Source organism: Haliaeetus albicilla, chromosome 14 (genome assembly GCF_947461875.1).
Source record: "Haliaeetus albicilla chromosome 14, bHalAlb1.1, whole genome shotgun sequence".
Classification (NCBI taxonomy): domain Eukaryota; kingdom Metazoa; phylum Chordata; class Aves; order Accipitriformes; family Accipitridae; genus Haliaeetus; species Haliaeetus albicilla.
In genome coordinates, this window is record NC_091496.1 from 1,579,887 (window position 1) to 1,597,333 (window position 17,447).

The following is a 17,447-nucleotide window of genomic DNA, read 5'->3' on the forward strand; positions in this document are numbered from 1 at the left end:
GGGTGCTGGCAGCAGGTGGCACTGGTAGGACACGGACCTGCCACCCTGTCCCCAAGCTGGGTCTTAGGGGTGACAAACAGCTACAGACAAATCTGGAGTTAGTGAGTTAGACCAGGACGAGGACAAGCCATATGCCAGGCTGCTGTCCCCTTCCCTGTCCCACCCACAGCCCCAAAATGCCAGCTGGGGGGTCCTCGAACTGCTCCCGGTCACACCCCCTGTATACATTACCCTGATCCCCATGTCACGTCAAGCCAAAATTACCTGTGATTATACAGAAAACAGCCACCTCTGCCATAATTACCGGTCCAGGACACCAAACACGGCTCCCACGATGGCTGCGGTATCTCAGGCAGCATTACCTGTAACGACTTGTCCTGCTGCGAGAAGAGACCTTGAAAGAAATTTACCCTATGAGGCCATGCGGGTGGAGGGATGGGGAGGGACAGATGCCCCGTGGCTGCGCTGATCCCTCATTTCCAACCCAAGACCCTAAAAATCAGCTTCGGTGCTGAGGCTGCGGTCACCAGGCATGGAAGGACATCATCACCCAGCCGCTTGCAAACAGCTGGAGAAGGAGCTGGCTAGCCTGAGCGCTACCATCAGCGCGTTGGGTATGTGCAACAACCGCTGCTGCCACCTCCAGCAGTTCATCTCCAGGCAGAAGATGCCCTGGAATGGCTTTGATCTGGCGTAGATGGGCCACGGGTGAAGTCGTGGTGGGATGCAGAGTCAATGGCGCAAAGTCCAGGGTCTTTCCTGCAAGACCAAGCTCTCGGCGATCAAGCACCAGCCAAACTTCAAGGTATATACATATTTTATTTTAAAAAAAGTTTACAGTTCTTTAATTATACACAACTATTGGAGAGGTTATACTCTTAGAGAAGAGGCATTTATGTCAGGGTGGCTGATGTGCCCACTACATCAACAACGCAAGAAAAAGAGGAGAAAAAAAATAAAGAGCCGACTCAAACAACGGGCAAGACACTCCTGATCTCTTCAAGTATCACACGATAGGTACCACACACAGGCAGTAAAATCATGGCCATTTCTCATGCTGCAAACACCCCTGCTAAAGTGCCAGCAGAACTTGGATGAGAAAAAAGAAGCAAAAAGAGAAAATTGTCAAACACCTCCCAGCCTTCCCGATGGTCTGTGAGGAGGGTCCCTGCCGATGGACGACACCCGCCAGGCGGGGATGGGAAAGGGAGCCCCATCTCTCCGGCACGCATTAAGGGATGGGTAGACATGTAAAGAAGAAAGAGATGGCTTGGGGTTCAACCATGGACATGGTGGAGGCAGGAGGACAAGCCTATGCCATACCAGGCTGATGGCAAAGCTCTGCTCCAGCCTGTCCCCGCGCCGGCAAACTTCTGCATCCGCCAAACCGACCTGTGGGTCAGGAAAAACTCGGCACAGAGGGTCACTGACCAGCCCCGAGTGTCACCATCGAGGGTCATGGCAACTCAGTTTTTCATGTCACGCAAAAACCTCGACGGCAAAAGGAGAGGTTACAGGACTAGAAGCCAAAGGTTGTTTCCAAAACAGCGCCAAGGGGCTGTGGCAAATTTTGGTAGCAGGGAAATCAACCTGGGGTCCATCACGGACTGGCTGAGAAATTCCCATCACACTGACAGAGCACAAGGTGACAACAGCACTGTTTTTTGAAGAAGAAGAAAAAAACGCCCTCAAGATGACCAAAATAAGAGCTATCTTGCTTCAATATGGCTCCACCTTTTCTTCCAGACTACATAGGTGTAAGTTTTATTTACAAACTGTTTGTGAGGGGGAAGTTTCTTTTGGGAGAAGGAGGAAGATTTGGAAAAAAAAAGAAGTGAAAAATGATGGAGGGGAAGAAGCAGAGGGGTGCAAGGTGGGCAGGAGCAGGCATTCCCGACCCGCAGAGCGGACCCCAGCCCACCTCATCCCCTGGAAGCATCTTACATCCAGGACAGACATTTTTACAAGCAGCATTTTGGCAGCCTCTGTGCCGAGGCGGTGAGTTTTACCACAGCTCAGGAGTGGTGGGAAGAGCCGGGGACACACGTTTTCACAGCTCTAGACCCCTTGAGCCGTCAGCTTGGACAAGCCCCGCGAGTCCTGCTGCGTTCTTGTACCCGGGTCAGGAGCTGGCCCTGCCAAACTGCGGCCTTACTGGTATTTTTTGGGGGGGAAGCCCTGATTAGCAGAATATGCGTTTCACAAAAGGAGGGGGGAACGTGTGAGCGGTTTGATACACTAAATCCGAGTGAGGGGATGGAGTGACGGGGAAGAAAAACCTGCAAAGGAAGGGGGATGAGGTAATTAGAACACTATTTTTATACAATATTGAAAAAATACAAATTTTTATTGTGATTTTTTTGTCTTTTTTTTTTTTTTTTTTTTACCTTTTAAACTGATATCACCACCCAGCACTTACTCTACTCCTAAGTAGCACCTACAGTAAAGGTTATAGCACAAGCAAACTGCTAGGTCAGCAGGTAAGCAAGTTAAACAGTGCCAGCAAAACGTGGCCCCTCCCTCCCCAAAGTAATGAGAAAAACAGCGTGCTAGATAAGAGTTAAGTACACCATTACATGTTAAATAGTTAATATTACCCTTCCGACAAGCCACAAATGCTAGATAGAGAACTTCAGCACAGTCACTAGCCACAGCCCTAACATTACTGCTTTAAAATAAAAAGGGAAAAAGGAGAGGAAAAACCTTTGCTTCATGCCCGTAATTAACATAAAGGAAATTCTTTGTATATTTTTATTAAGGAAAATCATGCTAAAGCAAAATGGTACTTTACGAGGTTTGTTCTTTGTTTTCCAAAAGAAAAAAAAATTTGATTGTGCTTTATGAATTAGAAATAGGATTGTAACCTTCCAACCCCAATGACTCAAAACTTGGTGGCATTTCTAAAGAAAAAAAGAAAACAAACAATTCTGGGAAAATGACAAATGTACCAGTCTGACATTCAAAACTCTGCTCGAGAGTTGCTCAGGGTGGGTTGATTTTTCCATGCACTGTCCTGTAGGTTGCACCACAAATAAAGACATCCTGTCCAAACCCCTCCAAACCCCAAAAGAATACAGCAGGTAACATTCAGCCTTAAAAATCCATCTTAGTTTGAATCTCCAATGCACAATTATCCAAATTGAAGTATACCGGCATCCCAGGTAGACATTTACTGTATTAGATTTCATAGCTTTAAAACAAACAAACAAAAATCTCAGCTTGCTGAAAGACACCAGGAGAAATCAAACATTTCAATTCACAAGCATCCTGGAAAAAAAAACAACAAAACAACCCAAAACAAAACAGAGCAGATTCACTTGCTTCCTCAGTTGGTGCTTTTAGGCTTTTTTATTCATCTCAAATTTTTCTAGATCATATTCTTTGTTAACTTTTAAGAAATTTTAATCCTGTTGTACACACACAAGCAGATGGCTACCAAGCTGGTGCAGAAGGGGGAGGAAAAAAGGAAAATAAAATCAGTGCCGATGGATTCGTGGACTACAGCCAATGGGCCAATCGTCGTGGATCTGAAGCTCTCGGCAAGGCTAATCCATCTGGTCAGAGGACCCTCTTAGGAGATGGAGAGTGTTTGCGAGGTGTTTAACCATACTTCAAGCAAGAGAAAAAAAAAAGCAAACTTGAAGCCATTAAAGGGCAGCAGTTTCAAAACTATGACAAAGTAAGAGTTTGACTTCACATGTGCTCCAGCTAAATCAAAGCACTGTTCAGAGAGCATCGTTTGTGGTGGTTTTTTTTTTTCCTCCCGAAAAGGGAACAGCTCGTAATCCAGACCAAGAAAGTGAGTAACATCCAGATGAAGGCTTTCAAAAGTCCCAAAAGCAAATAGACCAGTGGTTGTCAGTCCCTACAGTTCAGAAGGGCAGGCAGGAGTCCACATATAAAAACGGACTTAAAATCCAAGTCAAAATTTTTAAGCTTCAATGCTCTGAATAGCTCCATGCATTTGTATTGTTTGTTTTTCTTTCTTTTTTTTTTTTAATGTGACTCCACATAAAATACGATCAGCAAGGTTGACCTGAAGGAGCACCTTTTATTCCACTGTCTGATCTACACAGTTAGTATATCATCCCCCAGATTTTATACTTTGAGAAAACGCTGTTCCATGTTAGCATCCAAGGTGGCGTCTTTGGAAACATCAATAAGAAAGCAAACATCATTTTGCTAACTCCCTACCTACCAGGGCAGCTGTTTTAGCTGACAGTTCAGTAGCACACAAGTTGACTTGGCCAAATGGAATTTGAATGCATGCATTCGGGCTGCATATTGCTACCAAAATGGAATGTGGGAATATGCTATGCACCTCGGGTTCGAGAAATGACCAAGAAAATCAAGATCTAAAGGGTGATATATATATATCAATGCTATTATTCATAAAAACCTTGTTTAGTAATAAAAAAAATTGCTTTGTTTAAATATGAATATTATAGTCTGCTTCTCATGGTTAGGAAATTAGAGTCTCTCTGAAAAGCAGGTTGCCTCTTCTACTACAACTCCATATCCTGAGCCTCATCTTCCGAGAAGTCAGACATGGAGCTCTCAGACGAGCTGTCCCCGGTGCCTTCTTCCTGTTCTTTTAGTGCTTCTTCTGTTGCATATTTCTGAATGTATTCTGTATGTGACAGAAAAGAAAAGACATATAAGCAGCATATATTCAACAGTCAGTGAATGAGTGAACTATGACTAAAGGCTGGTTGGATCACATCATGTTTGATAAGTCATATAGATTACCATATTTCTCAGGCCAAAGGCAGCATTGTCCAACAACAGCTGATGGAGACCTTAGAGACGTGTAAGACCCTTGGAAACAAGTATGATCCCAAGGCTCCTATGTCAGTGTCACACATGCTCGTAGCTGGAAACAATCTAAGTCCTCCCCGGTACGGTGTATCTCACTTAATAGGACAGGATTCAATTTACTGCTGAAATGGGAGCTACTATGGTGACCTAGAGAACAAGCTTAAAAGACATCAAGATGTCACTATATAGCCTGACTTTAAGAAATGAAGCTCTGAGAGTTTAAACTGATAGGGCAGAACCACCATCAACAAAACCAAGCTGAGAGCCAGACTGAACTTCCAGGCTAAACTCTGCAGAAGCAGAGTGTAAAGAAGGATGGACAGAGAACACAGATCAGAAGACCACTGCAGGAATAGGTGCACTGGTGGTTTTGCTTTGTTTGGGTTTTTTTGTTGTTTTGTTTTTTTTTTAATAAAAAGCAAAAGCTCCCTCCCCCAGCCCTAAAGTAAATACAGGTCTGCCCCAGGCACTGTTTTCAAAACACAAGTCTTGCAACCTGCTTCGCATCGGACAGCAGCCATAGGATTAGCTGAGAAGGACCCGCAGGCAGCCCTCCGTGGGGAGAAGGGCCACCGCACTGCAGGTCACTGATGGAAACCGTGTCTCACAGCGGGGTCCAAACCACACTGGCTCTAGGCACCCAGATCAACACCCTGAACTTCAGCCAGGAGGAAGCAGGAAGCTGTACAGCAAGCAGGAAAACTGGTTTACTGGGATTCCTGCAGGCAAGTAAAGTAACTGCTGCCAACTGTGGCTTGTGTGGCTTCCACAGTCGCCTCCATGCAGGGGGACAGAGCAAAAAGGCAACACAAAGTGGATCAGATCACTCAGACCAAGTCTGGCAATCCCTTTCCTTCCTTTGTGGCCGCAGAAGGCTCCCGCAGTGTCACCTCCGAGATCCGAGGAGGGGCTGGTGTCCCCAGCAGGCAGGCCACCTTGAGCAGAGAAAGCCTATTCCTTACACACATGCAGGTGTGCAGAGTGGAGCAAGGGTGAAAACTTGGCACAAAACTGGGCTGAAGAAGGGGTGCTCAGCCTCAGCTTCAAGTCTTCCTCTTATTTATCACCTCTTTTCCACCCTACACTGAGAAAGCGGCTTCATAGTATGAAGAAGTGATGTAACTTCAGTATCCCGACAGCGCTTCCTCCACACTGCAGGTCACGCACTTAGGGGAGGAGAGAGGTGTGGTGGTCACACTGCCATTGGGGAATTCCAGTTGCAAACTTGTTATCTTTCCAGATACGAAGGTACTAAAATACGACAAAGCCTCCTCCAAACAGTAGTATTAAAAAAATTAAGAAAGAGGGAATACCACCATCCCTTTGCGCTCAAAGATGAGCCCGTGCACGGAAATGTGAATGTCACATCCCAGTCCCAGCCCAGCAGCCATCCCAGCTGTATGTTCTTTAGTTCCTCCCAGGGAACGAGTTCCACAAGCAGCACCTCTCCTCCAGGAACACAGATGACTGCTTTTTATTCCATACTCTATCTGCAGGTGGATACACAGACAAAGCTGTGGGAGGATACATCTAACGCCAGATAACCAAGTGCTACAACCCAGGTATTAAAGACTGTGCTTTGCAGAGCCTGGCTGTTCTTAAAGCCTCTTTCCCTCTGCGCTTCCATCCTTCAGCCTACTGGAAGGGACAATACTCTGCAAGAGATCTGCATCATCATCATGGGTTTTTTTCTGCGTTTCTGGAGCTGACGTAAGGACACTGAGCCCAAACATGTTACTCTGGGTTCAGGTGTATAGTAAAGACAGAGCAACCTGAAGCCAACACTTCATGGAGGAGTTCCCAGGATGGAGCAGCTGGCAGCCTCGGCAGACCTGCTCCACCCTGGAAAAGTTGAGAGCGCTAGCTGGAAGGTGCTTCTGAGCCCAGTGAGCTTCAGCTTCTCCATCTAATGACGCACGCAGCTTCAGTCTGACTGTTTAATATACATTATTAACCTGCTCACTCGGACTACAGAAGCAGCTGTTCAAATCTGTTTTACAAGAACTTGTTAAGAACTGATAAAGTATTGAAGGCAGCTATGTAAACACTGGGAAGCAGGGAGCACTCAAGGTCTCGGATTGCCCTCAGGCTGCTGGAGCCCACGTGGTATCAACAGAAAAGCACCCTTGTGCTCCATCCTCAGGTCCTGGCCACCGAGAACCCCCGTCTTGGAAAGTGCTTGCCTGTGTCACCATGGAGCCTAGGCCCTGCCTGATCACATCTGCTGCCTGCACCGGAGAACAGGAGTTGCAGAGTCTGGGACAGGGGCCATCTGCCAAAATAGAAGGACACTGCAAGTGAGAAGAATTGGTGTGACAGACCCAATGGCTTAAAGATGAGAGGGACTAACTGAAGGAGGGACCCAAAAAAGCAGCGTGTCTTCACAGAATTTACACAGGAAGGTGGGCCGGCAGTAGATGACAAGCAAAGCTAAAGAGACGAGATGCTGACATGACATATCCTTGTAGCAGCTCCTCCCTTCCCATAGCTTTCCAAGAATTAATCCCTCTGGAAAGGGTGTTTGCCCAGATAAATTGTTATTCCTTACACAATCCAGCAAAGGGAACCCAAGCTCCTTTGCTGTAAGACTTTGGATGTCCTTGGATGACAAAGGCAACCCCTCACTGGGCACCTGAGAAATACATTCCCTCTACGCTTACCCCAAACCCAGCTAAACAACTGCTGTAGCTGCCTTGGGAGTCCCCAAACACAGTAGTCACGAGCCAGCAACCATGGCAGGACAGGAGGCCAGCAGCACTTCTTCAGTGGCTACTACTTCAAGTGCTCTCTGGGCCACTGGAGATTTGGACATGGAAGCCACTGTTTCCTACTGTTGGAAAAGGCCTGCTTGAGCCTAAGCTAAAACACAACTTGAAGCACTTCAAATTTAAAATACCATCTTCTACCCAGGAAAGCTACCAAGCCCCTGGGCTGGGTTTTTCTGAAGGTTTAATCTGGGAAACATCAAACTTCCAGGGAGCTTCTGTGCTGAATATTGTATTGAACTTGGATCTTCAGTCTACTAAGGGAAGAAAACGGCACCATCTAAATACTACTGACAAACCGTCCTCTGCCGAAGCCTGTTCACATCATGAAGGGAAAGCCTTGATGCTCCCACTCCTACCAGGGAAACACCACTTTGATTCATCTGTTTTTAAACCCTGGAGCAACAAGAACAAGCTGTGGTTGCTCCTCGTGGCTGGTATGTGCCTGTGAGCCATATTGGTGTTCAAAGGGCTCTACTGGAACTTCAGAGCTGAGATGTGGGATGGGAGAACTGCTCCCAGAGATGTCCTCTGCTCCCAGCAAACACTCAGCTTGCCCCTCAGTATCCTTCAGCTGCTGTTACTCACCACTGCCACCCTCCCAAAAGAAGTTTTCACATTAGAGCTAGCAAAGAGAAGGAAAAAGCAGCACACCCAGGAGTCAAGCACCAATTCCCAACAGCTCAATCTGAAGCCCACACTCTGGTGCTCTTGCAGTGATCAGGCAAGCCACCTCATTAAGGACTGCCAGGGAGATTTTAAAGGTGCACTTACTTGGCTCTGTGTCCATGAACTACTTCATCTACCTAAAGGCTCTAATGCTAAGAATCACAGTCTCCAGCTGTATATTGGTAATATTAATGGACATTTATAAGTTTCACAATAAATCCTTACTTGTTTGGGTCTGATACCAAGAATGACAGGAACTACAAATCTTGGGCCAGATCTCTAAGCCTATGCCCATTGCTTCACTACCACCATGTCTAACAACTGTTCTATGTGCTTATAACTAAAAAATGAAGAAAAGCAGCAATAAATTATGTATTTGCACTACTGAGTTTCCCAGAGCAGAGAAGCTGCTACAATCCATTGCATCAATTTTAACATGTCCAAGGCTATTTTTAAAAATGCTACAATATGAGGAATGACAGTGTTTAGCTCTATCTTATACTTGTCACGCAAGCCTGGGAAGAGACAGCAGAGGCAGGACTCTTGGGTATATGGAACACGAGACATGTTGCAAGCACTTAAAACTCCTTCCAGATCATCTTCACAGCCTGTACCTGGCTGGCAGGATGGAAACGAGGGAGCAGACTATCCCATTTAGCCTCCCTGAGGGATGTCCTCAGATCTTCCTTGAAGCACCTGCTGTTGGCTAGCATCAGTTTATTCGCTTTTTTCCAAGGGTTTATCTTTTTTTTATTCCTGTTTCATTAAAGCATAGAGGACACCCAAAGTATCCCTTGTGTTGGCCCTGGAGATTTTATCTGACAAACCATTTTGCCTGGAAGCTTGTTCACATGAAAAAACAGGTGACAGACTTCAGGATACTGAGCAGGCCAGATCTGCAGGGTAGTTCTTGCGATCCTGTCGTGCAGCTGACAGAGGAGTCAAGCAAAGTGGGCTGAATAACTCAGTATTTAAATCACAGCTTTACTTGGCCTCATTTGTAGTTCCACCCTCAAACAAAAATTGCAGCTGATGAAGAGTCATTTTGCATCTGAACAAAGTGACTCGAGGTTTAACCACTCTGGAGTGACGTGGCAGAGCTGATGGAAGGACTCCACCACCAAATCCCACGTCCTTCTGGGATACCTGCGCTCTCCAAACACCAGTAAACTTTCACAATGCTCCGTTAGGAAAGCTGCTACACCACCTCACACCAGGAAGGCGATTAGATTGTGCTGCTCATGGAGGCTCTCCTTGCTGAACAGGCCCTGCAAACCTTTCTGGCAGGGCTCCCACAGACAAACAAGTCTTATGGTTATTCAGTAACAAAAAAAACCCCCCTAAAATCAGGCAGTCATGGCCTCTTAAAAACTTAGTTGAAGACCAAATCTGGGCCAAAGGCTGTAAATTTCCCACTGTTAGATTAAAGGCTGATTGTGTTCACTGGATCAGGGAAGAAATAAAGTTCATGGCTTTGCCATAGGCCTGTCACATCAGGAAATGGTGCCCTGCTCCTGTTTGCAGGCAGCTGATTCTAGGGAAGGCAGAGCACAAATTTAAAGCACAATTCTTATTTTTTATTTCTTACGTTTGCAAGACTAATTCAATTTGTGTTTCACTTATCAGCTTGCTAGGACAGTCCTTCTATCACCAGGTTTATCCAAAGTATTTGAGAGTCCTTACTGGGAGCCTTCCCTAATCCCAAGGAAGTTGTCCTGGTTTCAGCTGGGATAGACTTAATTGTCTTCCTAGTAGCTGGTACAGTGCTGTGTTTTGAGTTCAGTATGCAAAGAATGTTGATAACACTGATGTTTTCAGTTGTTGCTAAGTAGTGTTTAGTCTAAAGTCAAGGATTTTTCAGCTTCTCAAGCCCAGCCAGCGAGAAAGCTGGAGGGACACAAGAAGTTGGGAGGGGACAGAGCCACGGCAGCTGACCCAAAGTGGCCAACGGGATATTCCATACCATGTGACATCACATCTCGTATATAAACTGGGGGGAATGGGGGCAGAGGGAATCACCGCTCAGGGATTAACTGGGTGTCAATTGGTGGGTGGTGAGCAATTGCACTGTGCATCATTTGTATATTCCAATTCTTTTATTATTACCGCTGTCATTTTATTAGTATTATCATTATTAGTTTCTTCTTTTCTGTTCTATTAAACTGTTCTTATCTCAACCCACGAGTTTTACTTCTTTTCCTGATTTTCTCCCCCATCCCACTGGGTGGGGGGGAAGTGAGTGAGTGGCTGCGTGGTGCTTAGTGGCTGGCTGGGGTTAAACCACGACAGAAGTACTGACTCTATTTCTCAGCCTTGTCTAGCATGTCCTTCCAATCCTTCCAGGACCAGAGACACCAGCACCCTCACCGGCTTTGCCAGTGCTCACATACCCTCACCAGTCATTGTTAATGTTTAGCCTGGGCTCCCCCAGCTGAGTTACACGCTTGTGACCACATCCTGCTCACACTGATCACAGGATAAATCATTCCCTTCTTCTTTGAAGGCACCTTTGACACAAAGCTCATAACCCTGTCTGGTCCTCTAGATTAAACTCTTCCAATTCTTTCCATCTCTCCTCTTAAGACGCATCTTCAAGACCATCTGCCCTTTTTACACCCTTTGAGACACTACTAACTGGTCTGCAGCTTTCTTAAATGGCAGTCTCTGAACCAGGCACAGCACTAATAAGCCTCGGCTTAACTAGGAAGTAGCATGGAATGAGTACTTGGCATTTACAAAAATTCCTGCTCTGTCACAGTACAAAAGTACTTTCTGCAACAGCATCACTGACTCCTTGATGGCTGCTCTCGGATCACTTTCCACAGAACTGCTAAGAAGCCACTTTCTATCTAGTAATTGTGCAACTGGATGCTCCCATTTCAGTTTAGCACTTTTCCTTGTCCCTTCTTCGGTCACACACCCTTTCTTCTGAATCGTTTCTCCGATCTCTCAAAATCATGTTGAATCCTAACCCAGTTTGCTTACAGCCTTCCCTGCTTAGGGTCTGCTAGTGATTTAAAAGCCCTGCTCCACATACTGCATACACCAGCTTTAGTCGTCAAGCAGCAACAGTTCATCCACCCCTTACTTCAGACTACCCCCATTTAAAATAGACAGGGATGCCATAATGGGAAGGAATGGGCACTGACACACAAATGTACAGCAAAGACCTCATTCCCCCAGGGTGGAATCACAGTAACACCACTCATTCTGCAATATGTTATTACACCCTTACCTTTAATTTTCTGTTTGTACTCTTCTGGTCGGTGGAGGTACATGGCTGCAGCGTCACCATTTAAAGGATCTATAGGGTTAGGATAGGCCAGCAGCTGGGGCAGGAACGATTCAAATATATTGGTGAGATCTGCAAGTGAAAGACACAATTGTTCATGTGCACAGACCCAGAGTCAGTACAATTAACCATCCTGCAAGCACCGGCACTGAAACAGCAGCGCAAAGCTTCAAGGGCAAATGCACCAACAATCTGGGCGCTAGTTAAAATAAAGGAAGCTGCATCAGGGAAAGCATATACATGGCTGATAAGAGAGCTGCTGCTGCTGGAGGTATGCTGCAGCTCCTCAGCTAACTGCACAAACTACCTGACATCCCAAAAACGTAGATACAGGTATCTGTGGGTTAAACAAAGCAGTCGAAGGACACAATTGCCTTGTTTTCCACTGAGGCTCAGCCCTGGCTTAAAAAAAAAGGAAAAAAGAAAAACAAAGAGCACTGTGCTTCACCCCTCACTGAACTGTTCTCCTATTTCTGCATCCTTCTATTGCCATCTTTAAATGTCTCATGCTCCATGGCTAAATTGACATACCTCAAGCATAAAACATCTTCCAGAGTGCTTTAGATGATTGTGTTAATAGAAAGAGCAACCAACAAGTCCCTCCTCCAACCCAAAACAATTTGCAGAATGTGAAGCGCTCACATTAACACCTTGGTGCCAGTTGGCATCTGTCGCTAAATAATCCACAACAGGAAACATACTTCTGGTGCCTATGAGTAACTGTGGACACACGAAACCCTCTTCCCACATCCCTAAGATGACACACTTCAGCAGTGGGGGTGTTCAGAAACAAGCCCTGCATCATCATTTCTCCTTGGGGGCTTCACAAGGACCATGTACACCCACGCAGAGAAGAGATTAAACCCCCAGTGCGGGGCTGTGTGCCAGGTTTCACTTTAGCCACTGGAGAGCTGCTGATACAGGCAGACCAGCATTCGCTGTGTGGGGTTTTCTGTTGGGTTTTGTTTGTGAATATTCGACACATCTTTCATCAGGATCCCACTTTCCCCCCTAATTAAAGGGAGAGTCTCTTTCCTGGTGGCAGAGAAATCCTGCCTGTGGATGAGCATCACCCATCCCCTCTAGCATGGATCAAAGCGGAGCTGTCAGAAGGGAAGCCCAACGCTCCCGAGGATCCATCAGATGAGCAGTTTAGCCATCTCAACCTTCCTCGTACAGGAACAAGGCTGTGTCACTGTTCCTGAGCCCAGCCACCACTGAGCCTCATGGAGCTACTAAATTCAACCAGACCTGACAGTGGGCAGGGATCTCAGAGCCCTTAACTTTCTGAAAGATTAATGAAAAATGTGTGGGCAGGTAGGGGGGGAGGAGATCTCCGAGTCCTAAACAGGAAGAAAGGCCATGGCTTCATATACTCAGGAGCATAGGGTTCATTATAGCTGATACTGCATCACCCAACTGCAAAAAGTAATGACATTGATTGCTATGGATAGCGATCGGCTGGTCTCTGCTATACAGGGACACCACTAGGAAATTAGGTGGTTTTACCCTGAAATCTCTTTCTGCTATATAGAAGCTGTCGCCCCTTCCAATATTGGCTGAGGACAGCGATGAAGCACTTCAGAGCGCACACAGTGCCTTGACCAAGTTTGCCACAGCTGGCACACTGAGCAGCCAAGTGCCACCAGCTTCTTCTAGGATGAAGCACAACAGCAACTGGAAGAAGGATCCTAATCTAAAAAGGTACCACAAACAACAGTGAGAATGCTCTGTAAGAATACTTTCTGCCATGGTAGTGGCTTGTTCTTGGTAAACCAATTAACCCTCCTAGGGAGCGGGTTCAGACACCATCAGCAATAAGTTGGGTCAAGTCTCTGCAAGGAGCAGGTTTAGATCAAGTCTTTCTCTGTGGCCGTTAGACAACTAAACTGTCATGTAGGCTGAGCAAGCAGGGCCCTGGGAGGCCATCACAGCTCACAGGACACACTGCAGGGATTCTTCTTTTTTTAAGAGACCTCAGTAATTTCCCCCTTCTTTCAAATCCTCCAAAGTGGCACTGGCTTAGCAGGAACTAGTTGAACACATGCAGGAAGCCTAACCACAGCGCTAAAGACTCGATACGTCATTAAGGATGGAGAGGGAATTTAACCACAAGGTCTTCATGAACGTATTGGTAGCTATTCTGGGTCTCTTCCACCTTAGTTATTCCTTGAATTATCGGACCTATTTCCTCTGCCAGCGCAGGAGCACTCCGGTTTAAAGGGGTGACGCTCCCAACAACACAGCTGTGCTGAGAGGCACCAAGGAATGTTATTTCCCCCTTTTCATTTCATGTTCAGAAATGGGCCACCTCCTTATTTCACCTAAGGAGGCAAAGCCCTGTAGTGAAGAGGTGACGTAGGCACTCTAGTGTTGATGACTTCCGAGGGAAGGGGCAGAGCGAATGCAGTCACCCCAGTGTCCGGCTTGCAGCTTCAAGGCATCCTGCAGCAAGGCAAGGGAAGTTTGCAATAAGATGACTGTCAAGCGATGCACTTTCTAATGCCAAGTTTCACCAGTTACTGTGGAAGGTGCTCTGTACAGAATACACATCTGATACCTTCAAGTTGCCTAGCACCTATCACTGATACCACAAGGAAAAATGCAAAAGATTTTTGCAAGCTTGTTGATATTAATACATCACTAGCGTAGTAAATCCCAAGCTGTTTTTTCTACCTTTAAAAGCAACAATGATGACAAAAAATACAGCAGTGCTCATTAGAAAAACTCTCACAGAAAGCCTTCCTATGAAATTGTTTGGAAATAGTGCAGAAACCTCACTGTGGCTGTCTGGGAGAGTATGCTGCAGAACAGGGAGGCTATCCATGCGTGGCTTCCAAAGCAGAACCCACAGTGCCAGAGCACAAAACCACCACCACAGTTACACTGGAGTGATTTTCTTTTGTCCAGCGATCCCCACAATCTGCAGGTGGCATTTAAGACTGTGGAACAGCAGCACATGCTGCACTGAGCTAGATTCTGCTGCTGGCTGAACCATGCAGGTTCATCCCCAGCAGAGGGCTTGGTTTGCTAACACCGCTTTAATTCCTCCGTCTCACATCAGATCCTTGCAGGACACAAGAGCATCTTCTTCCTCCATTAGCAACACCACCTGGGTCACGGCTAAGCTGATCTCTCACAACAAAACCATGTGAAGTGTACACCATGCATCTAGTAAACGAGGACTTCAGGCATTCTGACGAGGAGTAAAGTTCAGCAAGTTGCTATAGCAATTTCCCACCCAGGATTCACCAAGTCTAGTATTTCCTTACAAATTGTGCTTGTGAGGAAGGTAAAGTAGCTTGTCTCTCTAGCAACTGCTTCAAAGCTTCAACTTACATAGGTAAAACCAGTTTTTCATGGAAGAACGTGAAGGATTTGACGTGCACGTTCCCCTGAATACCCTTCCACAAAGCATAATTGGAACATCTGAAGTTCACATTTTTAAAATGCAGCCAACCTAGACTAGATACTCAGCTGTATTCCTTTTAACAATTTCAGCTTTCCCTAAATGCAATTTTAACGGGTCTTCAGCTACTGGCTGATCTTTTTATGTCTCTAAAAAGGACAGTTATAGCCAAAAACAACCTAATGGGAAACTCAAAACATTCTGCAGCAAGCAGTGCAGTCATTAGATGCAATACCACCTCTTAGCCTGCAACAAAATGATGCTGATAAACAGGAATGGTTTCTGGTGCCAGCTTCTGTAGAATTGGGATCATAGCCTTGTGCATGAAGAATACCAGCTTGAATGCACGTACAAAACATGGATGGGGTAACTGGAACTAGATTTCACTTTAGATACAGTCACTCTTCTCTTTCAATGCCGAATGGTGGCGGGGTGCTGTTGCGCAGCTGCCAGACAATGCCAAGCAATGGATTGAGAGATCCTTTGTAAGGTTTATGGAATATTTTTGCCTCTCTGGGATAAAAACAGGTTACAAAAGTATTTTCACATGAAAATGTTACTTTTCACGTGATTGTGGCTCAGTGAGGAGTCTAAAACTTCAGTTAAAAAAAAAAACAACAAACAATACAAAACCCAAAAGTTGGCCTAAGATCATCTGTCTCCAGCAAGCTGTGTTATGTTAACACACCAAATACGGATGTTCATGTGATCAGCTTGCGAGGAAATGCCAAACTCACCGTAGAGAGCTGTCCAAGTTTGATTGATTACATCTAGACATACAGTTCCTGACCTGAAACATATGGAAAGGATGGAATTAAACACAGTCACACTCAAAAATACTCTGGGGATTTAATACAATCTACCCCCTCCCTTTCCCTGCCCTGCTTCTGCCCCACTGTTTCAGATAAGCTATGATTTACTCCTACCTTGTGGTTAATAGAGGGGCAGCCTTTAACTACATGAATCTTCATACTCTGCACAAAAGAAAGTAAATTGGAGCCTTTACTGAATTAGTTGGTCCATATGGGCCTCTGCTGGAGAGACTGAAGCATAGGTGGCTCCCCTTAACAAACCTTCACTGAAAAAAATGTGGCAAAACATCTTATGTTTTGAAGAATTTTAGGATAGACGTGAACTTCAGCTAAAGAGGGAGCTATGGCTTAGCCAACGCTGTTCTTGTTGCTAGAAAGCCGGCACAATGCCAATGAGGAGGGGGACTGGCAACCTTGAATTTTCTGTAAAGGAAGCATGTTTCAATACCAAGACCACATCTGCAACAGTGTCTGCAGCATGCAGCTCTAGTCTTGCCCACAGCCTGACCCACTCCTGAAAGTTAACTTGCAACAAATCAAATCCCCCACTCTGGACTCTTAGATTGATGAAAGCATTATTCAACTCATCAGGGTATTACATGAAGCCAAAATACAGTTACAATTAGACAAACTCCTTAGAAAAACCACACACTAGGGATTTACTTACGCTTCGTCAATGTTGGGATGGAAAATTTTATTCATGAATCCTGCAAAGAGACACACTGGTAAATAGCAGAAAACAGCCAAAGAGGTTGGTTTTTTTGGTGGTGGTGGTTTTGTTGTTTTTTGGGGGTTTTTTTTTGTTTTTTTTTTTTGTTTTTTTTTTTTTTTTACAAGAGAAGTCTGGAATTTACTGAACAAGGACTCATCTGACTAGTTTCAAAGAAAACCCAGCCTTAGCTATATATAGCTATGTAACCTTTAAAATACCAGGCAACATTCTGACCCTAGGGTCCTTCTCCATTCCCTCAAAATTCAGCAAAACCCTCTGCTTACAGTGCAACAGGACCGCAAAGGTTTTGTGGTTCAGTATTATCTTGAAAAGAACTGCCCATCAGCACAACTGAGCACCCACATCAGATGAAGTGTTTTTAAAAGCTGCAAGGATCTTCTGAGTAAACACAAAACTTAAGCTCAACATTTGCTTTAAGATTTTTTTTTTTTTTTAATGTCTCCCAACAAAGATTTTCTATGAACTTGAAGCTGCAACATTAGTCTACATTTGTAAGCCATTCAGGGGCAGAGACTGGTGCAGAGAGCTAATACTTCAAGTTTTGCAGCAATACAGCAATTAATTCATCAGTTGGTACCTCTGGTCTCCTAGAAAAGAAAACAGCTCAAATGCAAGGTCTAGAATGAGAAAGCTCATCTTAGCTTTGTCCACATTTCAGACTTGTAGATTTGATAGTGCTTTCTGTCTTTGTTCTGACTTGCAAATTAAATAGTTAAAAAAAAAAAATCCTGTGGTTTCAAGACTTACAACATCATGGTAGAAGATGCCTCACACTTTAAAGACTGCATCTGATAGCAGCAGCTAGAGGTAAGCTGGGTTCTCCAGCTGCCTACTTTAACCTCAATTCAAGGCAGATGGCACCTCAAAAACACTCCCTTCTTCTCCCACAAATAGTTTATAAAACAAATATATTAAAGGAATTGTAACACATCATACTTGGCACCATAGC

At 45.2% G+C, this 17,447-nt stretch overlaps 1 protein-coding gene across 2 annotated transcripts in view; it reads right to left on the reverse strand.

Annotated features, from left to right (window-relative positions):
- Positions 1 to 799: 799 nt before the first annotated feature.
- Positions 800 to 17,447, reverse strand: part of UBE2H (ubiquitin conjugating enzyme E2 H) — a 55,636-nt gene continuing 38,988 nt past the window's right edge. Inside the window, exons 4-7 of one of the 2 annotated variants that reach the window (XM_069801485.1) lie at positions 16,433 to 16,472; positions 15,691 to 15,743; positions 11,488 to 11,616; positions 800 to 4,630 (exon numbers count right to left, since the gene is read on the reverse strand). In XM_069801485.1, coding sequence (XP_069657586.1) covers positions 4,506 to 4,630; positions 11,488 to 11,616; positions 15,691 to 15,743; positions 16,433 to 16,472 — 347 coding nt within the window. In that variant the 3' untranslated portion in view covers positions 800 to 4,505. The remainder of the gene's footprint in view (positions 4,631 to 11,487; positions 11,617 to 15,690; positions 15,744 to 16,432; positions 16,473 to 17,447) is intronic. The other variant, XM_069801486.1, reaches the window with a different exon arrangement.